At 46.8% G+C, this 11,661-nt stretch overlaps 1 protein-coding gene across 1 annotated transcript in view; it reads right to left on the bottom strand.

The window, feature by feature from the left end:
* The window catches only part of ATP6V0D1 (ATPase, H+ transporting, lysosomal 38kDa, V0 subunit d1), a gene marked incomplete at its 5' end in the record, with an annotated part of 23,282 nt that overhangs the window by 8,736 nt on the left and 2,885 nt on the right, over positions 1 to 11,661 (bottom strand). Inside the window, one exon of the mRNA XM_009071220.1 lies at positions 615 to 793. Within this exon, the coding sequence (XP_009069468.1) occupies positions 615 to 793 (179 nt within the window). The remainder of the gene's footprint in view (positions 1 to 614; positions 794 to 11,661) is intronic.

Genomic DNA, 11,661 nt, shown 5'->3' with positions numbered 1-11,661 from the left:
GCTGAGGGAGCCTGTGGCCCTGAGACAGTACACCTCTGTGCAGGATCCTGCTACACAAAGAGTTTTAAAAGGCTTTTGGAGATTTCTTTGTTTTGCTGTGGTTGTTTTGGTTTGTTTGGTTTTTTATGTAATAGCTTTCATTTAACTAGTGCTAATTTTAGTAACCTCAGAACAAGACTGGGCATGTGTAGACCTCTGTAAATATCTACAAAAATTGCCTACAAGAAATTACCCAATTATCCAACCAGAACTGCTGGAAATCAAGAGACTCGTCCCAGCAAAAGACCCAACAGCACTTCACTATGGAAGCTCAAGGCCTGGCTCACACAAACCAGACTCTCCAGCAGTCTGGACTACCACTGTGATGGTCTGGATACTGATTGAAGGGTAGAGAGAGCTAGCTGGTCCTCCAGAGGAAAAACTGGCATAGGACAGGCATAAACCTGAACTCAAGCCCAGCCACCACAGGCAGTACAGCCACAGCCGTGCATTACCCACCGCTTTGTCTTCCTGGAGCACAACTTAGGCTGTAGTTGGAGCTAGTTAGACAGGGGAGAAAGGGACATCTGGTCCACCACACACAGCTGAGAGGTATTTTGAAAGGCTCTACTCACCCAGGGGAGTGTCCACCAGGATTGCATTGTAGAGCTCCGCAGGCGTCTGAGCAATGTTCACAGCTTCCATCTGCTCAAAACTTCCCAGGGGATGGCACTTGGGCACCAGTTCGGAGATCGAACGCTGGTGTAGTGTTCCAGTGATCAGCAGAATGACATTGTCAATCATGTAGCTGTACCTGGAGGAGTGAAAGAGGAAGACTGAAACAATACAAATAATATGAAACCCAGCACCAGACACACATCAGCTCCCTGTGAAAGTCTCAAGAAAGATGCATCCTTCCCACAAAGAAATAGTAAAGCATTTCTTTAGTGTCTGCTTATCATGCCAGCCTAGGAAAAGGCAGTCATGCATAATCCCAGGCTGTGATTTATGCTACAGCTGAACACCACCATCTGGGCAATGCCTACCTACCACTGAGGAGTATTAGATTAGAATGGACTTCTGGAGGTCTCTGGCCCAATACCCTGCGCCAAGCACAGCCAGCTCCGGCTGCTCAGGCTTTTGTCCATTCAGGGCTTTGTCTATATGAACTCTGAATTATTTGCAAGGATGTATATCTCACAATCTCCCAGGGCTCTGCTTCAGTGTCTGACCACACTCACAATGAAAAGTCTTTTCTTAACGATCTCCCATGGTAATTTGTCTACTGTCTCTCATCCTAACCCCACACACCTCCAAGGGGAGCCTGGCTCCAGCTTCCCCACATGTGCCTACAAGATAGCTGGGAACACTTGTCCTTCTAGCATTCCCACTGCTGTCCTCACACTGTCATGCTCTGCACAGAGCATGTGCAAAAGTGTATGTGGTAGGACACTAGCAAAGGGGAATGTGCAGGTAGCCTGACTCAAGCTCAGCTTCAGTGCCAGCAACACAGTCCCAACATGTCAAGAGAAAGGAGGAAGGGTCATGTTTCTGCAGTCCCACTCCCTTCCAAAAACGACAGGGCTGGCAGCTTGGGCATGACCTTCATTCGCACCCTCACAGTGCTACACACAAGGTTTTTCACACCTCCACCACCAAAAGCTCCAAACTTCTTTGCATTAGACCAAGTTATGACATTCCTAACCAAGTTCTCTGCTTATGTTGTACAGGATTAGCAGACTCAGTCTTTGGCACAGCAGCAATGAGATATTCAAACTGGAACCACAGCACTTGGCACAAGTTCCACCAACACAATCATCTTTGTGGCCCTTCTCTTCAGTGTGCCCATGTTTCTCCTGCACTGAGGAACCCAGAACTGGGCACAGCACACCAGCTGAGGCCTTCGCCAGTGCAGAGTAGAGGGGAAAGAACACCACCTAGTTCTCCCAGACCAGCCAGAGCAGACAGCTGACACAGCTGGTCTGATGACTGGGAATACATGAAAGACTGGTGGCCTTCTCCAAGCAGAAGGTCCAAGCAAGGGATCAAGGCATCATATAAATACCAAGTGTCCCCAGCAAGAACATGAGTGATGCTCTAGGCACCTTCACCACCAGCTAAACCAAAAGCCAACCAAGCTGAGAACCTGAAAAACATCAAGTGACACGAGATGGTTTTTTTTCAGTCAGCAGAAGTTGCCTTTGCAAATGTTCCTTGGAAGTACAGGGAAGAGCCACAGATACTGGAAGAGCAGGGTACTGGGCATTTTACTCTCCCTTGCTCTCACTGCTAGAACTGCTAGAGTTAGATGATGGAAACGACACAAAGGAGTTCCTTGGCAGGAGGTGCTCCAAACCAAACAAGATCAGGCCTGAACCAGCATGGCAGAATGAGCTGTGCACATCTGGAGTTGGAGCTCTGATGAGGTTTGGGCTTCTCACATGTACCTGAGCACTGAAGAAAGGGAATTGAAGGCCAGCCCTCTGGGGCAAGGGCAGGAACAGCAAGGTTCTGCTGGTGTTTGCCAGACAAGCATTGGGATGCTGCTGGTCTTTGTATTTCCAGGCTAACAAGGAGGACATAGTGCAGCCCTGTTTCCCTTTAACCACATCAAAGGCAGGTAAGCAGAGCCAGTTAAAGGCAGATTTCGGTAGTTTTTATTAGATGGGCTTACTGCCTCTCAAATATGCTCAAAGGGCATGTCCATGGACAAATCAAATCCACACCTTAGTTCCTCAAACAGGTGCTGTTTTTCTCTCTCCACACTGCAGGGCTGAGTAATGCACCTCCTGGCCCTATGAATTTTGCAGAGAGCCCTTCTGGTTTGCTGCCTGCCTTTCCTGGTTCAATCTAGAACCAGGGCAATCAGCACAAGCTTCATGTACTAGGAAACCTCCTTTTGCCCTTTAATCCACGAGGTCATTATCTTCCATTCTGTTTGTGCAGCTCTCACCATGGAGATGATTGCAATCTCCAGGACAGCGAGAAGGGCCTGTTTATGAGAACTGAGGTAAGTCCGTTGCAGTAAGCAGTTGGTTCCTGGTAAATACAGGCATCTGCACCCTAGCACAGATGAATCTCCATGAAGTGTGCCAGAGTAAGAATACAGCAGATCATCTCCCAACTCCACCACCTGCCCTCAAACATGCAAGTTTGCTTAGTGCAACACACAAGCTTGAAGGAAAAACCACAGGCAGCACTACTCTTGCCAAAGCAAGGCAAGAACACAGGAGACCAAATTTCTTACTTCAACTCCACCTACAGTGAAGGAATAGGTAAGGAAATATGGCCATTGTGCCGTATGCCAAAAATTGCAATATATTGCAAAAGGAGTGATCATATGCAAGATGGAAGAGGATTTCCTCTATCAAATTTCCATCATGACAGCATTTCAAACCTTCATGGTAACAAGTCAGATGCAGCAGGACAAAGGTCTTGTGCCTGCCGAGGCCAGGCAGACACCAGCACCACTACCTAATCCTTCCCAATAGTTCCATTTCCTTCAAGTAAGCCCTGATCACCCTTATTCATATTCAGTCCCTGCTTCATCCCAGTAAAAACAGTCACAGCTTAGTCACTCCTGACTACAAGGCAAGTCTTCTAGTGCCAAGGCAGCTGGAAAGGCTTCTTCACATCTGTGGCAGGGACAAGACTTGCTGTCTTGTGCCAGGTCACAACAAGAACACATCTGCCACCACAGCAGAGGTCCTGGCTACACTGGCATTTTCTCCTAGGTCCAAAGCATTAGATTTATTATGGTGGCAGAAGTTCTCCTAGGAACCTCCAACTACTTGTGTAATAGAGCAGCTTTTGCCACCATCCTCCTCATCTCCTGTAAGGTTCTGACTAGCTTCAAATGTTTCAGCCTTCACAGGGAATGCATGCTCAAACCCCAAGAGCATTTTAACTTTCACTCACTCAGTGCAGCTAACAAAAGGACCAGGCTGTGGGACATATCAGGAAACAAGAGTAGCTGGTCACTTGCAAAACCAGGAAGCTTTACTTCAGCCCACTTGGATGGGCTTTTTATAGCAAAACTCTCTTGGGCATGAACATGCTATACACTCCTGCTTTGAGCTGCTTTCTGCCCACCCAGGGACACAGACACAAAACCAGAGTTTGATGTGCACAGTTACATCCTCTTCCTGTCACCCACTGCACTGAGGTGCTCTGGTATATTCCAGAAATTCACATTCACAGAAATACAATTTTAGTCAATACTGAGAAGTGTCAGTAACATCTCACATGAGAGTAGAATATTTTATTAAAGGACAGAAGAGTCAGCAAACATGGAAATACCATCAGTATTATCAACAACAGGAAAGAGATAATGGTTTACAGCTTCCTTAAGTCTGAGACAACTGGAACCAGTATCTTTGCTCTTCCAGTGGCACCCACTGCAGCACAATACACATTGGATAATACTCAGATAACAAGAACAAAGTCAGGCTAGGATGTGCCTAGAGAAACCAAAAGAAGGTGGGGGGAACCTTCCTTCCAGTAGCTGCAGGTCAGAGAGATCCTTCTCACTGCTGATTTTGGGGGCTGTGGTCTCAGGCAGACACAGACTTCTCACGGAGAACAGAGGAGAGCCAGCCCCAGAAGCTAATTTCTGGGACAGCCAACCATGGACAGCTATAGAGCAGAATCAAGCAGGAGTAGAGCACATGTGCAAAAGCCACATACAAGTAAGTACTTTGACAACGTATGTTTTCCTCCTTCTGTCAATACTTAAGTACAGCCACTGCTAAATGAGACACGCAAGGAAGACTACAATGGTCCACTGAATATTGGGAAAGGCTCTTTTAGCAGAGGAGCACATGAAATACATGAACACTCATAACACAGGGCTTTACAACTTGGCCTAAAGGCACTCAGGCATAGCCCTGCAAGGCAGTGACCCCAAAACAGTTAGAGCTTCTCCCTCCCCCACTTCCTAATCTAATCTAATCTAATCTAATCTAATCTAATCATAAAGAGTCATTGTCCTACAGCAGATAGGTTGGTTTTTTATTGCCTTCTGTTCCAGGACACTAAAGAAACCGTTAACAATACTGCAAGTGGTCACAAAAGCATGACTAATGACACAACGTTGCATGACCTGTGATTCTGAGGGATCCTCCAGAAGTTGTGCCAAACTGTAGCTTAACAGCTGCTCTGCAAGGGGTCATGAGGACAGCCCTCCATGTCACAGCCAACACAGAGAGCAGAGGGACGATGCAGAGGTGCGTGACAGGTTTAGTTGCAATGGGTTAACAAATTGCTCAGGCAACTTTAATGCTTTCTAAAACCAGCATTAGACTTCAACACAGACTACTGTGAGCAAGGCCAAATCCCTATGTGACTGCACTGGGCAGTTTCTCAGATTACTATAGAAGCATGTGTTTATTTTGGGATGAAAAAGGGAAATCTCCAGTGGGATCAGAGCAGTGCTCTGAACTCAGCCTGAATTCTAGAGGCAGTTTTAAAAGATAATGAAGTTGTTTTGACTATAGTCACTATAGCATCTACTGCTTCCTTCTTGCAGCTCATCCATGTTCATGTACTCAGGGGCTGGTGGGGAAAGTAACTTAGGGAAACAGTTTCAGGCTGGTTGTACTGCTGCTTGCTTGAGTTTGTGCATAAATACAGAGACTCATCTCTGTGCTGCTACACAGAGCCACTTGTCACACCTCTCTCAAGATTCAAATGTTAAGCAGTAACAGGGGAAAGCAACACACAGACTTCAAAGCACAAAAGAGCAGTGGCTGACACCAAGAATATTGCCAACAGCTGAGCTGCTTGTATCTGGAGTGTCAGCTTAAGATCATTAGTAAATAAATGCGCAGCTGTCCTGAACTGGAAAGGAGAGGAATGTTGCACATCAGGAAGAGCTCAGTGCCTCACTGAGGCTTGTTTGAGTAACAGACAATGGATGTGAACAGAGTCTAATCCTTAAATCAGTTTTTCGGCTGGGTCTAAAACATGTCACACCAGCAGCTTCTGTCCCAGAGTAGTTCTACCCCATGTCTGCAGCTGAAGCTCAGACAGTCCAGGGGACAGCAAGAGCAGATGCAGTGTGTGACAGTCTCCACTCAAAGTGTGCTTGCTGATCTCTTCCTATCTTTGCACACTCTCTTTCCTAGAGTCACACCAATACAAACCACACCTAAGTGGCAGGTTCATGAACCTGCCAAAGAGAAAGCAGAGAATTTCATGGTTGCCACCACAAAATAAGGGCACTCAGTCAATAAGTGGGTGCCCTGCTAAACTTAGATCAACAAAACCATTTCAGAGCAAAGAGTTATAACTTCAGTGCTACAGAGACTGTGGCAGCCTTTCAAACCCAAGTATCCAGGAATGTTCTCAGCATTAATCTATATTTAGCTGCATCTCCACATGATTTTTACCATCCACTAGTCTAAGTCTCTTGGGATACTGACCTCAGTTTTCCACTGGTATCATCTGTTAACTAAAAAACAGTGATACAGTGCTAGTTGCACTAAATGCTAACGAGAAAAAAAGCTAGAAGTAGTACTTTTAATTTTAAGGCTTTATGAATTTGACACTGTGTGCTAGATGTGTACAAACCTCTTGAAACACCAGGGAATGTTTTGAACACCTTGCAGCCTTGTGCATGTATCTTGGGCTGTCTAAACTTGAAAACCCCTAGGCTCATTTGCAAAGTTGAGTCCTGGCACACTGTACCATGCTGATCAGACTTCAGCACTAATCACATTTTAAATATTGACCAGAAACATCTAATATGCTGCTTTCACACAGACCAGCTGCAAAACCAAACTTGCATAAACTTTACCTTACTTCCTTACATGTAACGCACAAACCTCAAAACATTTCAAGGATATAAGAGGAAAGGCTGCACTGTTGACATTATCCCTCAAAATTGTCTCTAGTAGCTAAGAAAACTGAATGAGTTTAATGGCCTAAAAGCCTTTACCTGCCTCTCAGTGAATGTGTGGCCTGGACACAGCCAACACGCAGAAGGTTTCTGTGCATACAGACCTGCTGCCAGCAGAAGACAAGAAAATTCATCACTCCAATTGACATGTGGTAAACCACATGAGGCAGACACAAGATTTAGCTCAGCCTCTAAATATTGTGGTACTTAGGGAAAGCTCTACATAAGTATTTGCTGGACTTCAAACTAGCATACAGAATGATCTGGGACAGAGACTAGGACCCAAGATGCCCCCCAAGAGGTCTTCAGAAGCAGTGCCCTTGGCCTCCAGGCCTTTTCTGGGCTAAACTTGCCAGCCTAGAGCATTGGTGAGGCAAATAAACGGAAAGGTAAAAGGAAAATGCAGGCTGCTAAGCTCCAGCACCAGAAGACCTTGAGAACGGTTTCACTCAAGGAGTGAAGCATGGTACATGAGAACAGAAGTGTTCAGTGCATGTTCATCCAACTGAAGGCACTGCATGTAGGTTGTCTTCTGGAAATGCTGCAGGCAGACATAAATTGATCAGAGGAGCACTGATAACCTCCTAAAACACGTGTTCCCTCCCTCCCTATTTTATGCCTCTAACAGACATGCTGTTCAGCCTCTCAAGGGAAAGACTGGAAGAAGAAACATGAGGGCAGTACAAGGACTGTTCCTGCAAACTGCAAAATCACCAGAGGAATTCAGCTTTAAACAAAGCCCAAGAAGACAGAGGAGTCCACACACTGCCTATGGATGAAACTGCATCAGCTTGGACAGGGATGTTATCCAGGGACAATGAGTTCTCAATCACACAGAACTTGCATGCTAGTGCCCCTTTCTCAAGGCTGCAGTTTTTCATTAAAGACTTCTGTATCTTAGTGAACATGGGCTGACACCTGGAGCTCATCATTAGCCTTTCGCTGCATCTTTACTGCCACCAGTAACATTGTTAGTTCTTCTGATCCTTACCACAGCTCGCTGTGTTTGCTGGGCACCGTGTTCTCCTAAGTGAAGAAGAACGCTGGTCTGTAGGAAGAGGGTTATGTTGTTACAGTTCAAATCCACTGGCCAAATGAAGTGTTTTCCAGGCACCAGAGGTTTGGGGAAATGTAATACAGAGTGAAACACACCTTTCAAAGACTCCCTTTCCAACGCGGGTACCCACAGCCACACCACAAATTCCAAGGTCACCACTTAAGCATGAACTCAGTCCATTGTCACAGACACTGGTTCTGGGAAACAGGTATGGGATCGGCATCCTTTGGGCATGCAGGAGAGCAGATGCAGTTTTGATGATAACATGCAGAGGACACAAACCTGTGATCATTTCCAGACCATTAGTTACATGCCCTCTTATTGTGAATATTGCATAATCCCTCCAAGAACTTGGCTTATCAGTTCAACTTTGCACTCCCTGCAAACAGGGAAGCTGTTTGTCAGAAACCTGTGCTGCTTTGCCAAAACTATCTCTGCCAGAAAAGGCTCTTAAACCTTTTACTGCAGGATCCCCAGCCCCTACAGTAATTTTTGCTTCCTAATCCCATTCCCACCAAGGAGTCAAAAACTAACTGAAATAGTATAGTGCAATTTTAAACACAGTAGCATTAGGAAAGATCCTTCAGATTGTTGCACTTGTTCAAATAAACTGCAAGTGTTTGGGAGTTTTTTAGTGCTGCAAGAAAAGACTTCAAAAGGCTGGAGTGATATTTGGTAACCTCTGTGGTTATGCCAGGATGCACACTCCAGTACAATTAGAATTAAGACAGGCAACTTCCTACTCCAGAGAAGAGGATTATTGCTCTTCAGTTCAAGTAGCAACTGAAACAGTCTGGCTCTAGAAAAACCACTGCTGCAAGATTAAAATTGAACTCGGAGTCGTGCAGCACAAACTAGATCTATCCAGTGCAGGGGTGAGGCAGAGCAGGGTCAAGGAAAAGGTAATAGAGGGAAGTGTCAGCTAAGAAAAGGCATGTGCAAGGGGAAAAGGTACATGCAGCCTCATCAAAAACATGTCTTGTGACCACAAAAACATACTGAAAGCCAAGTTCCCAGCTGCATCCTCAGGGCAAAAAAAAGAACCCCGTTCCCAGCCCTAGCAGACTGGTAAAGCAAAGATAAAAGATGACCTAGTCTGTCCTCTGACAACAGGCTTGATCACAGACTTGGAAAATGTGCTTAGACCCAGCTCATCCCCAGCCCTCACTCCCATAGCAGACTCAGCGTCCACACAGCTACCAGTGGCTCCCCCACCTGCACACAAGTTCAACCCCTGTTCTGCCCATCAGCTTTGTGTGAAGGCTCAAGGGGGCCAACAGCTGCCAGAGCTCTGACTTGGGGCTGACTTTCCAGAGCAGGGAAGAGACTCTGCTGAAGCAAGGCGGGAAAAAAAACAACAAACCCCCCCAAACAAACGAAAAGCCCCAATCCTTTTCCCTGCCACCGGAAAAATACTGAAGCTGACAATCTGATCAGGCTACAGCAGGCTAGAGTCAGGATTCTTTATCGTAGTGTCGCTCCTATCTCAACCATAGACAGGAACACTGGAAGGAAGGAGAGACAGGACATGGCACTGTGTCAGGCTAACACAAAGAACAAAGCCTTTACAGAAAGGCAGGGCAGCACATCACTGAGAAGAACCTAAAACCCACTTCCATCCCACAAGTCAATATGTGCTTGTTGAATTCAGGAAGTGGGTTTTGCTGTTTCAAGAACACTTAATACCTGTTTGTTGCTGCCCTGCAGAACATCGCTGCATTCCCTCAGCCAAACAGTTCATTGTTTGTGTTGGAGCAGAGATGTTAACAGACAATTTGTGCCTATCAGTCAGAACCTACTATGGCTGGCTGAAAGACGTGGGGAAGCACCACCAGTCTTCCAAGCGAGGAGCTGCGTGGCAAGATGCAGAGCTAGCAGGTGTTTATAGAGACTGCAACAGGCCCAGCAAGCTGAGCTTTCCCTTGCCACAATATGCAGTGGCAGGCCAGCCACAGCCACCACTTGACAAAGCAAATTGAGGAAGTTGGCTGATTTCCCTTATTTTGGTCCTAAGAACGCAACACTTGCCACAGAAGAGATCCTGGAGAGGACTGGAGCCAGGAAAGAGTCAGTGTTATGCCAGGAGAGGAGCACAACAGGACAAAAATCAGTGTCAGCAAGTGAGTTGGGGAATAAAGCCCTTGCTTTGGGGTTGCTGCCTCGCTGCGTTCTGGGGTCAGCTTTGTTCGTGTGCTTTCCGCTAAGGTCAGGGGAGAAGTTAACTCGTGCCCACCTCCACAGGTGACCATCCTCAGCCACGGCTCGGTGTGCACCTGGGGACAGGCAGCACGGGGCTGGAGCGCCACCTTCCGGCAAGCCACCGGCAGCGCTGCCTCCCCGGCCTGGAGCCGGGCACGAACACACATCCTCCTGCGGCTCCAGAGCCCTCGCGCTGCCCCCTTGCACTACTTCTCCTTCCCCTTGCCTCATACAGCTAGCTCATCAGCCGCTTCAAAGAGGCAAGTGAAGTGACATGGGATAATTCCACACGGGACAAACCGCATGGCTTCTTGCAGGCTGGCTCTGGAGCCAGAGGGGACAAGGACCACAGGTGCTCCCAAGATCAGGCAGTTCTCCAGACCTTCTCTGCAATGTGCCCTGGGTCAAAATTTGAGCATCCTCCAGAAAAAAGCATAACAGTCACCTGATGATCAACTCAAAACCAGCCCAAAGGTCCTGCAGGACATTTAGGAAGGAGAAAGCCTGATTGTTTTTTAAATGCTTGATCCACCTCCTGGCACCAGCCATGCAGACCCTGGCCACTCTCAGTCAGCTGGTACCCAAGTGTTAATGGGCCTCCAGTGGGTCTGTCTTGTGTGAGGTTATCCAGGAGTCCTAAGAAGGCCAAAAAGGTAAGTACATACAAAGGCATCCAGCAGCAGTGAGTTTCAGAGCTGAACTGGACACGCTACAAAACATTTCCTTCCTTTTTAAGCCAGACACACCTCCTATAATCCCACTCAATTTTAAAAATCTCTGTTTACAACTCAGTGCCTCTCTCTCGAGAGTCTCAGTGAACTCAAGCTTTCCTCCTGCAGAAGCCAGCCCTGCTCAAACTTTCCACATCTTTCTACCATTTTTTATGTCACTTCAGCCTGTACACTTTGAGCACACAGACAAATTCAGTTGAGTACAATTTCTTCTCCTGACCACCTGGTGCCTCAATTGCCCTGAGCTGTCTAGCAGGAGAGGTCTTTACCATTTCCTGCTCAAGTTTCATTAATTACCCTAAAAGAATGGAGTGGGAAATAGTCATGTTCTAAAGGCAAAGATAAATCACCCCATATTTGTGTGCACAGCCAGAGTGAAATAACAAGAGGCACAGGATTGTCCCAGTGTCCCCCAGACAGGCAGGATGACACAGTAGCTCTGTGTGCACAGGCACAACATCCCCAGCACTGCCAACATCTCTGCCTGAACATTTCTACAGCGCTGCCTATATACAAGCCTTGGTTAGATGAAAGTTACTGGCACAAGTATGCACTGCCAGCTCCCAGAAGAGCTGTTCTCCACTCCAGCTATTCAGGATGTGCATGGAAAGCTTCACACTGTCAGCAGACAGGATCTCTGACATTTCTGTCCCCTGTCCCAAACTAAGACCTACTACAACCCATAGGACAGTTTCAGGGAACAAAACACAGCCTGAAAGGCAGCCCAAGAAGTCACATCTAGTCTACTCTCTTTTCTACCAGTCCTGTCACCAAATATGAGGTTTATCAAGACAAGA

This window comes from Acanthisitta chloris, unplaced genomic scaffold (genome assembly GCF_000695815.1).
Source record: "Acanthisitta chloris isolate BGI_N310 unplaced genomic scaffold, ASM69581v1 scaffold5463, whole genome shotgun sequence".
Lineage (NCBI taxonomy): Eukaryota > Metazoa > Chordata > Aves > Passeriformes > Acanthisittidae > Acanthisitta > Acanthisitta chloris.
The sequence above is the reverse complement of the archived record's forward strand: the minus strand, read 5'-3'. Positions and strand labels throughout refer to the sequence as shown.